This window comes from Tenebrio molitor, chromosome X, assembly GCF_963966145.1.
Source record: "Tenebrio molitor chromosome X, icTenMoli1.1, whole genome shotgun sequence".
Taxonomy (NCBI): domain Eukaryota; kingdom Metazoa; phylum Arthropoda; class Insecta; order Coleoptera; family Tenebrionidae; genus Tenebrio; species Tenebrio molitor.
In genome coordinates this window covers 5,630,843-5,651,973 of record NC_091055.1, presented here as the reverse complement: position 1 = coordinate 5,651,973, position 21,131 = coordinate 5,630,843, and the positions used below count along the sequence as shown (strand labels likewise).

The window sequence follows — 21,131 nt, the reverse complement described above, 5'->3', positions numbered from 1 at the left end:
AAATTTTCTAAAGTTTAATCTGGGTTATTATTTAAATTATCGTTTTGTTGCAGCCATGACGGATGATCCCAGATTTGCAGAGCCCATCCCTAACGTTACAGTGGCCTTAGGAAGAGATGCTAGTTTACCCTGTGTAGTAGAAAATCTCGGCACATACAAGGTAGGTTTAAAACTTTTATTTGACAACTAATTTATGACAGTAGATATTTTTATGGTGGCAATATCGATGACGCGACGTCAACAATACTACACTCCAATTTCTTTTTATTGTTCAAAACACAATTTCCGTGGCTATTTTTATTTGTAAGGTGCAAGACACTTTGTCGATATTACCATTTTCTTGCCGCATATGGGGCGCCATGAATTTACTCGTAAAACTGCACGGAATATGTTGGCTATTTTTCAACGTCCATTCTGGAAATCAATGTTTAATAAAATTGATGACGTCACTTTATACGACCGATACGATCTCGTATTACGTCACGCCCCCAAGATTATCAGTATTGCTATTATTGTTAATGTTTTGGATGACATCCAACGAAGCTCTGTTCATTTACCTCTGGTGAAGATCCAATTTATTATTCATATATACATATTAATTTGAACCCGGTATTCATACACGTCGAACTCGCATTAGTCTAGCAAAGCACAGAAAGCTTATTACGTCGATTAATGTGTTAAGCGTAAATTAACATCCTCCTTTATTGAACTTTAATTAATTTGTTTTACTTGTCTTGGTTTATTTAGATGTGCAAACGTTATCGTACTGTCGGAAAATGGTGGATGCGCCGGGAGGAGAACTTGCATCGATGTTTATTTCACATTTGATAATATCTTTCCCACAAAACAACCAACGAAATAAATGTAGTATTCGCCATTTTTATCTAACAAATGAACAATTTAATATTTCTCAAACCCTTGTGACATCCTAACGAATCACCATAGCTTTACGACCCGTAATATGTGATTTTAACTTTGGCATGGGCGTATTCGATATTTGATTTTGATGATTTAGTTTTGGTTTATTTATATCTACTGAAAAATACATTTTTGTGGTCAAAATGGAACAGCACAAAATAATACAGCGATATTAAATTTTATAAATAAATTATGCTGATTAAATTCTGTTTTTAATTAGCAGTAACGATGAACAGATGTGATCTTCAATTAGTAAATTAAAAAATATTTCTCACGCCTTTAAAAATTTTGTTGTAGAATTAGAGGACGTGTTGGAATTAGATGGCCTGTTAACTGCTGACAAAAAACTCACCTAATCAAAAGGCTGTGAACTCGCCAGTAGAAATCTCTTGGGATCATCGTTGATGTTTCACCAGATTTTATATGTTTTTCTCTAGAGCCTAAGAAATACCGAGACAAGCATTACGAATTCGAACAATAGAAGCCGTGAAAACTAAATCAAAATCTTATGTTATTTATTGTCACACGAAACTGGCAATTAGTTTCAATTTGGGGCAAATTATTTCTTCATAATAAGTTTATCCGCTGTATAAGGCATATATTTAAGACCTAGCACGGTGGATGCGCCGGAAAAGCTATTAAGTAAATTAATTAAACTGTGCTGTACTGAATGAAAATTAATCGATTCATATTTAATTATACCATATAATTTTTTATAACGGTAAATTAAGAACATATTAATAATGGTGGATGCGTCGGGCGAACTTTTACAAAATCGGTTGAATAAGTTCCGGGTAAACCGTTCGATCATAATCGAAGTTGAATAAATTTCTGTGCGTTATACGTGCGATCGTGTACATTTAAGCGTCTAATGAGCAAATGTAATTAGTAAAATTTACATAACTAAAAATTCGATGAATCCGACCGTTTTTACATGTCGTTATTGGACCGGCCACACAATTGTATTTGCATGATTTGTTGAACTATAATGTAAATTTAGTAAAATTAGACCATTATTTACGATTACCGCAACTGCCTAAAATAAATACCTGAATTTATATGATGGCATATATCCTATTATTTGTTTTATTGACAACTGTTTTTTTTATGGCAGTTACTATTAAATATTGGTGTACATCAATAATACATCGTAATCATTCAGTACAGTTATTATGGTGTTGTGAAACTGGATTCCTGTATCTGACAACGTCGGTTATTTATAATTGTTAATTGAAATTATTTTAATATTTAAATTAATTGAGTAAAAGCTAATAACTGATATGGTGAATTTTATTGTCTAAACGAAATCATGTAATCAAGTTAAATTCGAATATATTTATCTACACACGAATTAAATATGTGTTCAGTGTTTGAGGGCAATAATTCAAAGTAATTGGTGAATTAAAGTGTCCCATTAAAATAAGTTATGTATATGTAAGGAAATTACGAAATCCCGTTAAATATAAGTAGTATATCTCTCCATTAACAAGGTGCTTGAGGCTCTAATTTAGGCATGCAATGTAAATATCTAAGATAAGTTACATTATTTCCTACCCCATCTAATCTACGCTAAGACGAAGACTGGGCCCATTTGAGCTCAGGATTTGCTGCGTTAATCGTTCCAAGATTGCTGTCACGGTCGTACTTGAAATTGTTATCATACGTACGATAAGTTTGAAATGCTCGGGATTTATAAACACGACTTCACAACTCGTGAATATGTCGACTTTTTCTCACGATAACGGCCATTCCGCAGTATCGTTTTAAAACAATCTTTTGTATTAAATTGTAGCCATTATGCCAGGCGCCGTTCCTGAAGTTATAATTAAGTTCATCAAAAATAAAATTTGAATACCTAGTCTTTGTAAAGTTTTTCAATTAAAAACGTTTAAATCGAGGCATTTTTGAATCACGGGAATCTTAATCCTTGACATTAAATAAAAAGGGGAAATTTACGGTTTTGTTTACACGTCTGGGCAATTCGGGCGTTATTGGGAAGATGGTTTAAATTTTAAGATTATTTTGGGGTTAACCCGCAAATCCCAGACAACTGATCACTGTTCATACAGTAATAAATCTCTGATTTGTAACGTGTATAAGCCAACATCCATCTTAACAGATTACCAGATGCGGTGCCCGAATGAACATCGTGAAGAATGTAGCAAACCTAAATAATCGCACTATTTTTGTTATTTTGGAACGCACTTGACAGCTACACTCGCTCAATTTGTATCAGAACAATAAGTGGATAAAGTAATCTAATAAAGAATAAGCGCAAAGGTGTTTTAGTTGCTTCATTTTCCTAGTTTCCATGCAAATATGAGATTCGCAGTGTACACTAATTAGAACAACATGATCAACATACTTGAGTGAAGCCTTAGATTTCCGGTTGTGACACGAAATGTTCGTAGTTAAATTAGTTCTTATCATATTCTCATTTGTAGACCTGTTCCAATATACTCACACAACACCGCGCTGAAATAACTGCCGAGTTAATTAAATTAAAGTTGGTTCTATATAATTTTATTGGGTCTTTTCCGTTTCAGGAAAAATCTTCCTACTAAGGAAAAATCTAAAAATCTTCCACGTACTCATATAGAATATGTATTAGAGACAGGTTATAAAAAAAGCTTTTATTTGAATCGGAAGATTTTATGGATAAAGTTTACTACGTTTTCGTGACTTTTCGAATCATAAGGTATAGGGAGAATGTGCTTGATTTTCCCGCCAAATATCAAATGATTGGCAATTTTATTAAAAAAGTTGCATCCTTAAAACGGAGCCAAAAAACTGTGTAGGGGAAGTTCTGCTTAAATATTCCTTACCGAATTTGGTGTAGTGGGCTTAACCACTATAAAAACCACAATAATCGCTGGAAATAACGTATGGCTAAGCGCTCCACCCCATCCGTTATTGCCTCGGCAACGGCACTTGCCGCGTTGTTCAACTTTAATTTACAGTCTGCGACTACTCTTCGAATTATACCCAAACGGCAAAACGGGAAGTACGTTCAGACCGCCGCAAATTGTTTAGAAGATACAAGCCACTGGTCTGTACGCCATAACCGCGAATAAACGTTAATTACTCAGCCCAAATCGGGGAAATATCACCCCATCTACTAATTTGACATATTCAAAATTTGTGGCGCGCTGATATTGAGCAAACATAAGGCCCAACCTAAACTTCCTTTAATTGATTCTGCGAAGATCCGTTTGATAATCAACAAGTTAGTCGCAACATTTATACAACGTTTTGCGGCCTAACAACTACTCCTTCCTTGCCTTGGTGACTTCATTGCTCGTTTAGTTTGATTACACCCAGCTTCTTCGAGATAATAGCCAGTCGGGCCTTTCGTATTTTTCTTCTTTTCATATCTAAGTTTTCAAATGAAAAAATCCACCTTATCTACCCAAGCAAATATGAGATACTATATAAAAACGAGAACATTTTCGCTTAATTCCCGATATAAATATGTTTTCATGGGCTCCCCGAAATTATTTTAAACCGACCCTTCTTACACCTTACCTTTATAAAATCTTTCTGCAAAAATTCCTCTCTGCCAAGACGACGTTCGAAAATTTCTTAGACGCATAAAAGCTTCTAAATTCATTAAAATTACAAAAAAAAACAAAAATGGTGGATGCGCCGGGCTAAATGATCCCTATTATTTACGGTAACTTACGCAACAATTAATTTTAGGAAAAATTATGCACTACGTGATTTTTACAAAGAGTTCATTTATTTGTACTTTCTTATTTAGTCTCAATCAGATGTCTACAAATTCGTGAAATTACGAAACTATTACATACTTCTTATTATTTCTTACGGTCACAAATTTGTTTTTAATGTTACGTCGACTTATTGGAGATATTTTCTATCGCATTGTCACGCACCAATTGATAGCTTTGAGATGCAACTTTCATATTCCATACAACATTATTGCTTTTATGGAATTTTTTCATAACCACAGTCAGTTTTATTGCAATATTTTTAAATAACACTTAACCGAAACTGAAATTTAATTCAATTTAATATATTCTGCTTCTTAGTTGAACTTGTTCTTTTATTATTGATTAGGCAAACATTTCATATTTTTGTCTAGCGGAAGACGTATTCTCTTTGATAAACACCTCTCTAGAGAGATTCTGTTGGTGAGTTCCGCTGTATAGAGGGATGTTTTTTCCCCATGTTTTTTCGATTAGACGCAATATTTATACAAGAGAAAAATATTCCGCCCTGTCATAAAATAAATTAAACTGAACTGAAGAAATAACACAATTTTTTATAATAACACTGCTCATAATTAGATCATCTTCCTGACTGTATATTAAACAACGTACGCCCATGTTGAAAAAGTGAATTTTAGATAATTCATCATGCAGTCAATTCTGGATACCGCAGAGATACTGGCTGCACTATATATAGAGTGATCGATATATTTTGTCCGTATTTTGCTGCAACGGTTTTACGTGGACTAATTAAAACGTTACTTATATTAATATACTGAAATTGTTAGGCTGTTGAAGTATTGCGAAATACCGAAAATCATATTAATAATGACGTACATCTCTAATGATTAATAGACTAATTGAAATCTAATTAATTCAAAACGTAAATTACCGATAACTAGTGGAGTAAATTAGGGAGTTATCGTCGAGTCTACGTGTAAAATAATGTTAGTTTGGAGCTACCGTCGCTTTGATTACTTTTGGAATTTATTAGGGCACGGTGAAATTTCGTGGAAAATTATATTTTGTTTTAAATTTAAATTTGAATACGATCGAAGTAAATTTTCATGAGTAATAAAGAAAATCAAGCGATCAGATTTAACGTAAAGTAATGTTGTAAATTAAAATGGGAAGCTCTTAAGAGATACTATCGGCCAATTAATTTAGAGCTAGCAATATTTTACTCTGTTGTTGATTTAAGAGAAGGTCTAGTCTTAATTTTAACACTTCGAGGAGGGAGACAAAGGGATCCTGTTGTGCGATTTAAGCAAGGGTAGGAATTTACGGAAAAAGTAAAAATCAAGCTGTGCTCAAAATAAAATCGATTTGAAATGTGTTTTGTGAGACTAATTCCCATTCAGCATTGATACATTATTAAATTATCGGTTGAACTCGGCGAACGTCTGACGATTTCTGTAATTTAACGTTAAGAAATCAAATAATTCCCCTTAAATTTCCGCGAATATTCGAAAAAGAGGCGATCACTCGGAGCACACGCGGGAAATAAAATGTTTGCAATGATATTCTGCGGCAAAGCATACATTCTTATACTTATTTACATTTATATCTAAAGTCAAGTTTATTATAAATATTCAGGAGCAATTGCAATAAAACGTGGTGCAGTAAATCTTTCCGCATGCGCCAATGTGGATTTAGTTTACAGCCATAGCGTTATCCCCAGTTACTGAAATCCACCACAGAAATTTCCTGGGTAGCCCAACGAGGGATTTCGAGCAAACAAAATGTGTTCCTGTGGCTAATTTTCTTAAAATAATTATGCAAAACCCAAGCGACATCGACGGGCCAATCTATAATATAAACCGGCAAATTCGGATTATTGGACTGAATTCGAATTCTCGCTCTCGGATATTTTCTTACGACAAAAAGTTGAGCATGACAAATGTATCAATAGAGGCCTTTCCGACATGGAAGGATAGGCGAGGAGCTACAACTCATGTTCTAGACAGTTTCATTGCTATTATGGGTCGAAGAATCGCGAAGGGTTTGCGGTTTCTGCTTTCACTCTGTATAAATATTAACGTGTTCCGACTCACACAACTTAGTGCACTCTATAAACTTCAACAAACACCAACTTCGACTTAATTTATTAATTCTAATTAGTTTAAATTGCAACGTCAAATAATTCTCGCCGCAAAAGTTAACAAACACGTTTAGAAAAATCAGAGCGCGTACGCTTGCATTTAACGCTTCTAATTTTCATTTGGAAAGCAACATCTATTTCGAAATCACTAGGTTGTCCGGATAAAGCAGGGTCAACTCCCGAAGGAGTTATTAGCCGGTAGTTGTTAGAACATTTACTCGGAACATGTACACATATTGAATATTTGGTGTAAATTCGTTCCTAAAGTTTCATATCATTCGTGGAATGGTTCTAAATGACTACTGATTAATCCAATCAGTGATAAAACAAAGCTTAAGTGATATTTTGTTTCGCACGTCGTTTTTGAAATGGCTTCCGTAAGTGGAATTGAAACGCCAATAGAAATTTTAACTTACCCTTAATTGCTAGTCGTTTACAATGAATTTATTTTTAAGCTAAGCACCACTAAACTACCGTAAAGCTGTAAAATCCGATGCGGAAATAGAACAAAAACAATAGGGGAATGTCAAGTTACAAGCTATGAAAAAAAACAACAAAATTTTGAATTGAATTTCTCATTGGAAAAGTTAAATTTTTATTTAAAATTGAATTTCAATTCGAAATATCCAAAAACTATTTGAAATATGTGTAACGAACTAACAGAACAGTGATGTTGAACTTGGAAAGAGTTTCGGTGGCGCATTTAAATCACAGACAGAGATTGGGTTCTTTGTAAAAGAGGTCCGAGATCGATTAAACTTTTAAAGCCCTTAAGGAGGCTATAAATCTTTTATAAAATAACTAAATAAACAAAACAATTAACGCAGATTAGCGCAATAGACAACTAAATAAGTCGTTAAGCTTTACGAAAGAATTCTCGTTGTCGATAATTAAGGAAAATAAGGATGTAGGACAACGTATAATAATAACTTGCCATCGCTTGCACTTTGGAAAATTCATTTACAATCAAAAAAGAAAAGTTTATTGTAAACCGGTAAACAAACAAGCGCACTGAGTCAATTTATTTTTTGTTCGGGTTGAACTAATGAGAGATGCATCGTTGAAGTTTTTAAATTGCAATTCTTATCTAATTCTAAGTGGCGCTTAATTCATTTGATTCAAGCGACGAAGGAATGTAAATGACCCTAAATCACTTTCTTGTTTTTGTATCTGACCAGACAGACATTATCCATTCAAATCGTCCTAAATCAGGTTCTTGTTTTACAATTAATTCAAACAGAAATAAATTCCGGATAACTTTTTAATGATCGAAAGCGTCTAAATGACTAATGAATTCAATTGACTTTTTATTTCATTAGCTTCGAGTTCCGTCCCGAGCAGAAGTCATAAGTTTTATTAAATATTTATATTTAAAAGAACGCAATTGGAGATTATTGTTTTGGCAAAACATTAATTTTTACGGAGGAAACTGTTAAATTATTGATGCAGTTAAAAGAAAAGTCGGTGTGGGTCACGAGAGATTGGTTAGTTAAAAACAAAATTTTGCTTGAGCTAGAGTCGTGTGTGAAATAAGTTAAATCGATGTAAAATGTCAGGAGATCGACAAAAACCTGTAAATTTTTGCAAGGGGAATGGTTAGTTATAAAGTTGTTTGGTGTTGATGTTGAATAAAATGTTGGTCTTCGGGTGGGTGTTATCATCGCAGGACAGGTCTGTTTTTGTTGTCGCGTTTTGCTGGTGAAACAATGGTGGAGTTATGGGGGTTGTTCGGGTTGCGCTCGGTGGCCAAATTAGCCAACAAATAATAAGGAGTATTTGTTGAAGAACCTGAAGACGACGGCCTGGTCGGGTTGGTTAGGTATTTATCAAGGAAAGTTTGGTGTCGGATATTGGAGCGCAGCTGTATTTCCCGAGTTATGATAATGCATCCTCCATTAACATAAAACACATAACTAAAAGCGCGCTACAAATTCGGCTTTGTTCTTGAGATTACCTGTCGCAATTAGCGGCAGGTGTCAAGTGCCACGGCCGACAAAACGGATCTGATTTGACACCCCTTTACATGCACCCTTAAACCCTCCCCGTGAACGTACGCTTAAATTTGAGGGCTCTTAACGTTACCATTGAAAATATTACATTAAATGTGACATACGATACGCATGAATTGACAGAAACATGATGATTTCCCGGCAATCCCGCAGCTTTATAAATTTGACGGAAGCTCATGCGAAAACCAGAGACAATTCAACTCCCTAAGACAACCAGGAGTTATTATTTTTATCATAATACATTTATTTAATAATTATTAACAAATTTTTATTATCTCCTATCCCACCTCCACCCGGCGGCACGGCAATTTTGCCGGAGTACATACACTATTACGGATAATACTATCAAGTAATAGTGCAGTGCTTATCAACATAATTACCGGCGTCTCGCCTCCGCATTTTGACTTTTTTGTGTTTTATGTTCTGTGTCAATGTTAAGGAATTTCCTCACGATGTGACATGAGTATAATAATATACCTTTTTGAATTTCAACCACCAATGTGTTCTCTAAGTCCAAAATTTTTAAATTTTTAAAAAGAGATTGGGGTACTATTCCTGTTGCTGAAATTATAAATGGTAAAATCGAAATTTTTTCTAAACACCAAAGATTTCTCATAGCAACGGAGAGTTCTAAATATTTATTAATTTTTGTATTATATGTCTGTGTTATATTGTGTGAATTTGGAACAGCTATATCTAAAAGATATGCTTGCTTTTGTTGTTTATTTAAAATAATAATGTCTGGTCTGTTATGCTGAATGTGAATGTCAGTTAAAACTGTCCGATCAAAATATAATTTGTAATTGTCATTTTCTAAACAACTTTCTGGTTTATAAATGTAATGTGGTTGTGTATCCTTTAATAAATTGAATTTAACTGCTAAATTCATGTGTATAATTTTTGCGAATATATCATGACGTTTTTTATATTCGCTTTGAGCCAAAACGGTGCAAGAAGAAATGATATGTTCAATGGTTTCCCCTTCAGTTCCGCAAATCCTACATTTATCAATGATCGAAAAATTTGTTACACAGTCTAGGACTGGTTTACAAATCTATGAGGGGCATGATGACCAACTCAATAGACCGGGACCAATGGCTTAACGTGACTTCCGAATCACGAGACAGAATATAGCCTTTTTTTTTTAAATTATTTTAAATTATTTAAATTTCGCCCTGGGTCGGAATCGAACCCACGGCCCTCGCGTCCCTGAGCCGAAACGGACTCCCTTAGGCTATATTCTGCCTAAAAAGTTGTTACACAGTCTAGGACTGGTTTACAAATCTATGAGGGGCGTGATGACCAACTCAATAGACCGGGACCAATGGCTTAACGTGACTTCCGAATCACGAGATAGAATATAGCCTCTTTTTATTTTTATTTTTTCATCCTGGGTCGGAATCGAACCCGCGACCCTCGCGTCCCTGAGCCGAAACGGACTCCCTTAGGCTATATTCTGCCTCAAAAAAAATTTGTTACACAGTCTAGGACTGGTTTACAAATCTATGAGGGGCATGATGACCAACTCAATAGACCGGGACCAATGGCTTAACGTGACTTCCGAATCACGAGACAGAATATAGCCTCTTTTTTTTTTTTTTTCATTTTTTAATTTCGCCCTGGGTCGGAATCGAACCCGCGACCCTCGCGTCCCTGAGCCGAAACGGACTCCCTTAGGCTATATTCTGCCTTAAAAAAAAATTTGTTACACAGTCTAGGACTGGTTTACAAATCTATGAGGGGCATGGTGACCAACTCAATAGACCGGGACCAATGGCTTAACGTGACTTCCGAATCACGAGACAGAATATAGCCTTTTTTTTTTTTAATTATTTTAAATTTCGCCCTGGGTCGGAATCGAACCCGCGACCCTCGCGTCCCTGAGCCGAAACGGACTCCCTTAGGCTATATTATTATTATTATTATTATTATTATTATTATTAAGGTAACTGTCTTACGGCCAGATAGCCAATTACAGTAAATAAATATAAATATTTTTTATTCCTGTTCCCATACAAAAGTTTACATTTACATTTAGTCGTCAGAATACATTTGCTGAAAAGATAAATATAAAATACATTGGGCCGTATCAAGACACCGTTATTAAAATTGCCGTTAACTAAAGTCGTGATTAAAGTAAACATAAAACGATATAGATTTATGCAATTATAACCTGCCAGAAAGAGATGAATTCATAGTAATTAGAGTCATGTTTAAATTTAATAAGGGTGTCGTGATACGGCCCAATGTTTTTAACTGCATTAAATAAGTCTGACTTGAAGTTGTTCCTATTAAATTGAAAATTATCAACAAAGGGACAGATGTTGTTATATCGGGTGTTCATTTAAATTTCCGGTCAAAGTTGGCGTTGAAGAGGCGATTGTGAACGCACCGCTCGTGTAAAAACACAAACAACGCAAAAACTGAGGGAAGATTTAAACAGCTGATGCGTTCACAATCGACTCTTCAACGCCAAATTTGACCGGAAATTTAAATGAACACCGATACATAGTACACAATTTTAATAATGGGGATTTTTTTTAATATCATGAGGGAAGTCGGAACAAAAAGGAACACAGACGTTCTAGTATTTATTCTCGAAACTAACAAGACTTATTGAACAACAAAGCCAGTTCAAAATAGGCCATCATATAAATCGTAAAAAATATGATTTCATCTAAATTAAGAAAAAAATGTAAAAGAAATAGTTCACAAAAAAATCAAAACTAGAACGTTCGGTACTGATTTATTCTTTAAATGGGTTATCAGATAAAAAATTAAATATGTAAACTAAAAGTGTCATTACACTTATCACTTATCTATATATATATATATATAATTTCTGAATTAAAATGTTCCAAATAAAGAACCAATTTATTTTTGCCATCTTGTGTATAAACAACTCTAGCGATTCTATATTTCATACAAAACAAGTAACATTACTGGTGAATACATTTTTCATATCTCTCTATGCCCATGTTTAGGAAATCTTCACTCTAGTTTTATTCGGTTTTGTTCAACCAATGATACCATATTAAGTTCAAGGCATTTTGAAATAATTCTAAACTATAACGGTGAATATTTCAAAGTTTTGGCACAGTTTGATCATTAATTTATTATTTATAGTAGTACGAGATAGTATGAAAGTGAGCAAATTATAACGCTTTATAAAACTAATGACCGATGTAAAATTTACAAGGTTTTGGGAAAGATCCCTTGAATAGAAGTCTTGAAATAATATTGATGATGCCATCAAATTTTTTGATGTGACGGACTCGTAGTAACAAAACATTTTTTTTAGTATTCCAGTGCAGCACACGATTAGTTACTAGAAATTATTTAATTTAACAAAAACGTTAATTTACAGATGAAAATGTGAAGCAAATAATTTTAACTTGTTTAAAGTTTGTAAGTCGGTTTTTGGGAAAAGTGTATTTATACACGTACTAAAAACATGAGTTGCAAATAGAAGTTAATTTAGAAGTGTTTAATAGTCTTAGATGTTTAATAAGAGTTGTGTGTTTTGAGTCGTAACAATGCGTTGAAATTGTCAGCATCTTATTAGTGTTTCGTCCTTTTGTCAAAATTTCTTTGAGAGACATAAGCATTGTTGTGCGAATATAAAGTGCATAACTAAGGGCGGTGCGAATTGGGTACCTCCTTGAGATTACCCCTCGCAATTAGGGGCAGGTGTCAAGTGGCGCCGCCGCCGAAACCGGATTTGATCTGACACCCGTTACATATTCCTGCATTTAGCAGGCGAGTTTAACAGAATGCAGTGCCAGCACTTTGGGGAAGCCGCAGCGGTAATGATGTAGTGTGCGGTCGGGCCCGAGGTGATGGCAGGAACTGTGATATTCAGGAACCGGGAGGAGTTCTCACAATGTTGTTAAAAGATGTAAATTTGGAGGTTGTGTATATGCGTTGCGGAAATTCTTCTGGCTTGGGGCTCACCCTGCTTATTCTCCAAATAAGTTTGTAAATATTTCAACTTTCTAATAACGTATTGTAACTTGTTCGAGTTCCACATAAATTTTATTTATGCTAACACAAACACATGTTTACGAATAAGACGCACTCCGCGCCTTTATTTCCATACCACTCGGCATCACGGCTCGAACAAAAACCTTTTTTAACACCAGTTTATCTACATCAAAATATCACACGTCCAAATTTACAAACACAAAAAACGTTTCAACTTTACCTTTCACACCGGACAACGTAATCAAAACAAAGCTCATTTTCATTTTTTCAAATTATTTACCACATTTTGTAAAGCCACTCAAAGGCGTAAATTGTTTTTCAATTCCCGGCTGCAATTGCACAATAAATGCTCCAGCTTTTCGAGTGCTACTTTTATTAAAAGAGAAGTTGACAACAAGTTTGTGCTTGCCGCAAAAGCGCCATAATAACAACTAAAAATTTTCAGAAAACTTCCATAGAACTTGTAGAAAGTCGTTTTACACCAAGCAAGCCGTCATTCGATGCTAATAACAACTTATTTACTAATTTTCTTTTACAAATCTATTTACAAAAATATGGACAGTGATCATCCAATTTTTATACAGCTTAGTTTATCAGTCTTATATCCAAAATAAGAATTAATACATACATGGTTATTCACGAGAGAGCTACTGAATTTTTTTGCCGCAACCAACAATACCGATGGCACTAACTACTAAATCAAATATGTATGTTGTTTCTTTTAAATTAGAAATCAAACTAAGTTGAATAGATTTGTCAGAAATGTCAGATTGGCAATTAACCTATATTTAATCAAAATGCAACAAATAAATTAACAAATTAAGTTAATGTAAAAGGTTTTCGAAGTGTCTATCGTTGGCTTGTCAACATCCACAGCGGCGACAGCATTCTTTCCACACTCTCCATAAATGAGCATCATGTCAGTCTTTTCGTGACAAAGATTTTTTGCTTTAACACAAAGATACAAGACTAAGAGCCATCGTAAAATCAAGAAATTGTTGCAATATGTATAATGGGTTGCGGCAAACAAAATTTAGAAGTACCCCTCGCCTAAATAACCTGTATACAGAATATTTGTGGTCATTTCCTTCCATAAAATTATTAATCAAAAATAAATTACTTTCGAAAGTTTATTTATGAATTCATTAAATAAAGTTAACTTTGTTAGGTTATATTATTTAACAATTATCTTATACAATTATATGTAAAAGTTTGCAAGTTTGTCGTTAACAGAAAGACGAAAATCTTGAAAAGAACGACCTACAAAGTGGCCTAAATACTGTTTTCAATCCCTAAAGCAATTTTGGGAAATTCTAATTTGTTTTCACTCTAAATAAACTTATCCACTTAAGAAAATTAAAGTATGAAATTTCTGAGACAATTTAATGAAAGTATTGAGATGCGTACGAATTTGTATACCTACGTTTCTAATTTAAGTAACTCGGTAAGATAACAAGAACGGTAGTAGTAAATTAATTAAATATTCAGTGCCATATATATAGCATAATAATAAAGTTTATTACAGAGTTAACTCTACAGAAATTCGCATGGCAGGGCAAAGACAATAAAAAGTGCAATGTGATAAATTACTAAAAGTTGTTAGGAAAGTTTGTAGCAACCCTTTAACGTTTGTCTCTTTTTATGTGAGTGAGTGTCACTTTACAGATTTTTCGTATTTTGTAATTGACCAAATAAATAACGATAATTTAAGACCTAAGGGAACAACACCAATAAGAATTCTTTTGTTGGAAAGCGGAAGTAACAGCTTCAAAGTGAAAGTTTTATTTACAAATTTTTAATGAAAGACCGATCGGAATTTATTTTGAATTTGCAATTAAAAGGTGCGCTTTGATTTATTAAAAAAAGAAAAAAGATTTATCGAATGAACACGTTACAGACTCTTTTAAATCAAAATCACCTCGGGCAGTCTAGTGAAACAATAATCGGTTAATCGAAGTACAATTGCTTTTTATTATTGTGTTTACACAATAAGCCAGGATGCTATATTTGCAGTTTTGTTAACGGACATGATCTGGTGAGGTGTACTGATACAATGGCGTTCGACTTAAGTTATGTTAGATATGTCTCCGCCATTTACAATATGTGCTTATGCCTTGTGACGTTTTGAGATATCTCAATTTGAAGCAGACGGTGAACACGTAATTCCTTGTCACAAGCTAAATACTCTGTCTTATTAATAAAGTAATCAATACTCCATGATATTGTTCTGACTTCGAACGGATTCTAAATATTTAGATACCTACTACAATCTGTCTATAAACCCACTCGATAATTATGTTTACCCAAGTGCGGGTTCTGAGGCCAAAATCTGGCTCCCGATTCAAACCCCAATTAAAAAATATAAAATTTGTGCCGTTTAATCAGGAACAAGTTGAGCAGGTGATTGAATTAACATCGAGCGCTCGTTTACATTAAACAAGAAAGTTTATTAGATCAGATTGAAACGCGGAAACAAGATGTAGAAAGAGAACGGATTGTTGCTCGTTTCATCGACTGCGACTAAGAATTTGACAACATATTTATGGAAACGTTGATGTAAACGCAGTCGTAATTTAACAATAATGTCACCCGCACGTAATGTTTGATTAATAAACAGTTTGCTCTTCCACATGAACTCCGCTACAGAGTGGTAATTAGGAATGGTGCCTTGTTAAACTGACCGAATTGTCGATTTTCTGTTTGGTTGACAATTTCGAATGGGTTAGTAAAAATGTTTTACAAACCTACAGGACGAAATCAATAAAAGGAAATGGGTTTTTGAGGCACTTGTTTCAGACTATTATTTTATCTTGCAATGTTTACTGAAGCCAAGCCACCACACTGCAATCACCATTTCCCTCGTGAATGGAGAGTCCTCGAGTAAGAGTCAATCCGCAATCGGCCTAAGGGTGGATACTATTCAAGCTTCCTCGTTTCTTTTTTAGACTAGACACAAACAATACTGTCGTTATTGCCTGCTAAATGGATTACAGAATTCATTTTCAACTAAATTTTATTGTTTCACCAAATAAAAGTTGACCATTTAGAACTCGGAATACATACATGGACTATCTGTTATTGCAACTATTCATCAAACCGTACAAGGAACACAATGCCCGTTAATTTCCCTTTACACTTCATTGTTTGTTTTGCTATTATATTTACTTGTCGAGGTTAGGCTCGTTATAAGGGTAATACCAACCGGGTCCTATTAAATGCAAAAAGAAGATAATAGACAAATTGTTCTACTAACCTAATAACATCAAAATTTCTTCACTCGCTTTTATAATATTTCACTTATTTTTCTAAACTAATCCCCCACAACTGCCAAAGTTAAATTATTTTATGAACTAACAAAAATAAGTCTATTTAAATTGAAACAGTTTCAGTGCAGCTCGTATAATCGCTTTAAAAAAACTGCAACTATAACGATATAACAAATAATTAAATTAATTAAATGATCTCTTGTTGATGACGGATTGTTTGATGTACACTTTTTTTCAAAATCTTCCATTGTCATGTAAAACATGTTATTAATTATTTCAATAATCAATGTTAATTAATGCTGTAATCCAATTAGCAAGGTTTAGTTTGTGGCAAGGGTAAACAAAAATCTTGTTATAGTTTCTGTTTAGGAGTTTACATAAGCGGCAAACAATGCTATAAGTTGTGATAGTGTCCAAGTGAAAACTCTCATCATGTGTGCTTGTCACTTTGATTATTGCGTGATCATAAATTGAAGGAGAAAGATTTAACAAATGTTATTATTACTCGTTATTAGTGTACAAGGATTTTAGTGACAATGAAAATGGGAATTTGGGATGATGCATTGGGATTTGTCCACGTGTTGTCTTAGCCGTTCACCAATGTATTCAATTCATTTTAACAATGTCTGATTTTCCGTGAAAATTAAACGATTCATTGCATTTGTTAGGTCAACCATGTGACGATCACTAATTACAGTTAACGATCTGTATTGCTATGGAGTTCAATTAACAACAATGATACGTTTAAATTATTTGGATCATGTGCGAAATGTTTGAAAACTATTCATCATTTGGTATTTACTTATAAACAAATATTGGAAATTACAAGATTATCATTATGGAATCACATACCACTGTGCCATCTCATTAAACTAAATAATAGGTGACGTAACGATATCGCAATCGAGGGCGTTCAACCCTTTTACAGCTATTGCCGTCAAGTGTACATGACATCAAACTGAGATGCAACATGTGCTCTGTGCCAAATCAAATAAAATAATCTGATTATATACGTTTTCCAGTAATCTCTAAATAAGGTTTACGAAAATATTTTTTCTCATTTATTTTGTAAACGGAAATGACATTCTGTTATTTTTGTAATATATCGATATGAGAAGAATTTGGATCTGAGGATGCTCTTCCATTTCAGAAAAACAATTCTCTATAATATTACAAAGATACCGATAGAACAACGAAACGCTGGATTTTATCAATATATGATAAAAGTAACAAAATTGCTTTTCCCATAATAAACTGAAAAAATAGAAGTGAGTACACATTTAATTCTAAATCCGTCATCGACCAAGGTCTCAATAAATAATTAAGCACCACTTCCGTCTTGAACTTGTTAGAACCCGCAGTTTGTGATTTACGACTGTTAACTGTATTTTCTTATGAACGTCATATTGAGTTTTCATGTAATTCGATAGCCGCAATTTTTCTTTTTACGGTGATGTATGAGTCTCATAAATTTAAAATGAATGTGATATTGCAGGAAAACCTTTTTGCATCAAAACAACTAGTCGATTTACTAAAAATGAACCCTGTCTCGATGCCGGACTGTCAAAACAGAACACTTGCATTGCACACGCTTGACCGTAACGAAATTTCAAACAAAATTAAGTTCGAAAGAAGAGATCCGCGTTACTGCGAAATTTATTGGATCAGTTACGACGTCGTGATTAAAATAGGCATAAACAAAATATTGGAGTTATGACGGTGCAAAATGGTCGGTTAAAATAGCATCTTCACAATCTGAACATTAGCATAATGAATAATGGGAATCGTTTGTGGGTTAAGTAATTTCAGAGAGGGGGAACGAGATCGTGTAGGTTGATTTGATTGCTTTGGTGCATTACGTTTGCAATTAGAAGACATAGTAAGTAGCTGATGCCTGCAGGAATATATGAATCCTGATTGTCCGTATTTAGGACACATTAGCAAATTATTTGGATCACACCGCCGACGTACATATTTATTAATGTATTTATTTATTTACCAAAACCGGTGCTTGTAACTTTATTTAAAACGCATTCCTCATCAGTTTTGCTCAGGTTTATATTGGTTCAGAGAATGTAACATCTGTTCTTTTGAACTTCTGTTGTAACGTCAGATGGTGGATGCGCAGCTAATCTGCATTACATGACGCGATCATGTTGGCTCGTGTCCAACGTCTATCTACTTGGTGTCTCGAAAATATAACTTTATTCCGCCACTTACATATATTATATTTTCAGGTCGCTTGGATACATATAGACCGACAAATGATTTTGACAATTCACCGTCACGTCATATCCAGAGTGCCGAGATTCAGCGTTTCCCACGATAATGCCAAGACGTGGCTCCTCCACGTCAGTAGCGTACAGAAAGAAGACCGAGGTTACTACATGTGCCAAGTTAACACAAATCCAATGATTAGCCAAGTAGGATACCTCCAAGTAGTAGGTAAGCCCACACGTTTATATTTTTAATGTAAAATCACTAACACAACTTTTACATCATTTAACTTTATGGATTGACCTCAAAAGTTAAAAATTCAGGAGACGTAGTTGCATTCGTATGTTTCTTAAATATTTAATTAATTTGTATAGTCGTCTGATAAATTTTACGTTATATTGCAGGCCCTCCCGTTAAAAGGTTAACTAAGTTAGCAAAGGTCTGCATTTAAAAAGGGGGCACAGGTAAACTCTGTTGGACTGATTGGTCTTTTTGTCGGTAGGAGACGTCATATAATAATCCTCTCATAAATAAATTAAAGTCTACTCTGACGTTAAAGTTTTTAGACGACTATACTTCAAACAATTTAAAAACCGTGTAAGATAAGAAAATTAATAAGTAATTACACAAACAACAAATAATAGCATCATCAATCATAAAGTTAACAAAGTTTTTTCTTTGGGAAAATTATTCATAAGATTCTTTGTACTATATGTCGACAATTTTTTGAGTGAAAAATGCAATAGAAATGTCATAGTAATCACTGTAATCTGTGATCAGCACATGAAAGTGAATGATTGTGATTAATTTCTCATTTAATTAAACTAAAAATAGAAGAAAAAAATCTAATTTTCTGCTTTCCGGTAAATACATTATATGAAACCTTTATCTCTAAACTTCAAAGAATATAATTAACCTCTACGTTAATTACATTACAGTCGACTATATGAAACGCCTACCTTGACTCCGTTTAATTAACGATTCAACTGTAAAGTGTAAAACAAATGTGAAATTCGTGTCCGAAAAAGTGACAGGTGACGTTTCAGATTTAATTTGTCGATATACTATTATTAGAAATTTCATCGCAAGTCCATTAACTAACTTGCAAAATGTCTATAAAGTGTCAGTCGTGATGAGTATACTTATTAAGTGTTATCGAGTAGCTTACACGATCGAGATAGCGAGTAATAAATTTCGTGATAGAAATTTTCACTAGTGGTTAGTTTTTAATTGAGAGTCGGGTGTGCGTGTGGCGGTGTAAAGAAGTGTACATTGAAGACTTGGTGATAAGAGATTTTTAATGGCGCCGAATTTAACCAATTTCGGTGGGCCATTTGTTATGTCGATAAGTGTACGAGAGGTTTTAGTAAAAAGATAAAGGTCTAGAACTAAATGAGGAGATAAAAAGGGGCATCACTGAATGAAATTGATTTCACGCACGTTACCCAATTGAAAATAAATGAGTGTTTTAATTTCATCGTACTCTTATTACAGTTCCTCCGAATATCATTGATGCAGAAAGCACGCAATCCACAGTGGCCATTCGTGAAAACCAGAATATAAGCTTGACGTGCAAGGCGGACGGTTTTCCCACGCCTAAAATCAAGTGGAGGAGAGAAGACGGTCAAGGCATATCCGTCGAACGTCGTAAGAAAGGTAAGCTGCCAGCTAAATGGATATTTTGATTAGTGCCGGTCGTAATTAACACCCAATTTATTTAGCCCATGCTCGGTCAACTCCCGAACGGAAAGAAACAAAGAAGATTGTTACGTCCACTTGTAAATAATTATGGGGCACAATCGACGACAATCTCTCCAGCTGTAATTTCAACTTGTTTTCCGCGCCCATAAATCTGCCGCTCTGACATTCGCAATTTGAAAATTTATTTTATTTCCATTATTTTTGTGTAACGTTTAATGCATAACAAATTTATTGCAGACGCGTTATTGCTAAATTTCAAATGGAAATATTATTTTTCTGCGATAACCCGGTCAGAGTGTGGTTGTCACATGCAGAATAGGTGCATCTCCTCTTGTGGCACTTTTGTTAATTACATTTTCAACGTACGACGCAATATCACATAAACCGATCGTTTGTTTTATGTACTTTCCTTGCCTGAACGCCGTAACTAACGAGAGGTGCCGCAGGATTTTTCAGTCCCGGCGACTTAAAAACTTGATAAAAAGTTGCTCGATCGTAATCAACGTAATATTTGACTTGTCTGGTTTAAAATTATTGGACCATAAACATGTATTTACAAATATCATAAATCTCCATCTCGTCGGAATAATTCGACAAATAAAAATTGTATTGGTTTGTTGGAAACAATATATTTTTTAGATGAGTAGTACGATAACGCGACGGGTAAAATTAGCATTGAATTTTGTTTTATATTTTGTAAATTCGATGTAACCTTTACGCTGTAGTCAGTGTACGTATTCTAATTTTATTATTCCGCAAGATTGGATTACAATTTGTAACATAGCTAGTGTTGACAGGAGCAACCTCTTCGAACAAAACGTTCTCTTTTAGGGGGATTATGATATAGTTACTCCTCAAAATTTACCAACCCAATCTAAAGCACAATTGCCTGATACGTTTCAACTACCACCTTAGAGGGTTTACTTAATTAATGCGGTGTGGCAACTTCTATGTTACTAACGTGGTTTAATTTATATAGTGGATAACTAGGGAGGTTAAGTGCGAAGTAAACGTAATTTATGTGGTCTGAAAAATTGTTAACGTTGTTATTTTATTATGATTAATAATTTCAAATTCAGATTGACTTATTTTTAAGAGGGGAAAAAGTGAAAATGAAATGTTATAAAAAAAAGAAAAAGGGCAACGATTCGTAAAACGTTGTTTTCTTTATACCTGCGTTCGTAATAAGACAAAATCGACACATTCG

General features: G+C 34.1%; 2 protein-coding genes across 7 annotated transcripts in view; one reads left to right on the top strand and one right to left on the bottom strand.

Annotated features, from left to right (window-relative positions):
• The window catches only part of LOC138140379 (uncharacterized), a 135,421-nt gene that overhangs the window by 60,548 nt on the left and 53,742 nt on the right, over positions 1-21,131 (bottom strand). The window lies entirely within an intron of this gene.
• The window catches only part of DIP-delta (Dpr-interacting protein delta), a 103,628-nt gene that overhangs the window by 45,160 nt on the left and 37,337 nt on the right, over positions 1-21,131 (top strand). For all 5 annotated transcript variants that reach the window (XM_069061379.1, XM_069061377.1, XM_069061375.1 and 2 more), the window contains 3 exons: positions 54-160; positions 18,244-18,451; positions 19,718-19,879. In XM_069061379.1, coding sequence (XP_068917480.1) covers positions 54-160; positions 18,244-18,451; positions 19,718-19,879 — 477 coding nt within the window. The remainder of the gene's footprint in view (positions 1-53; positions 161-18,243; positions 18,452-19,717; positions 19,880-21,131) is intronic.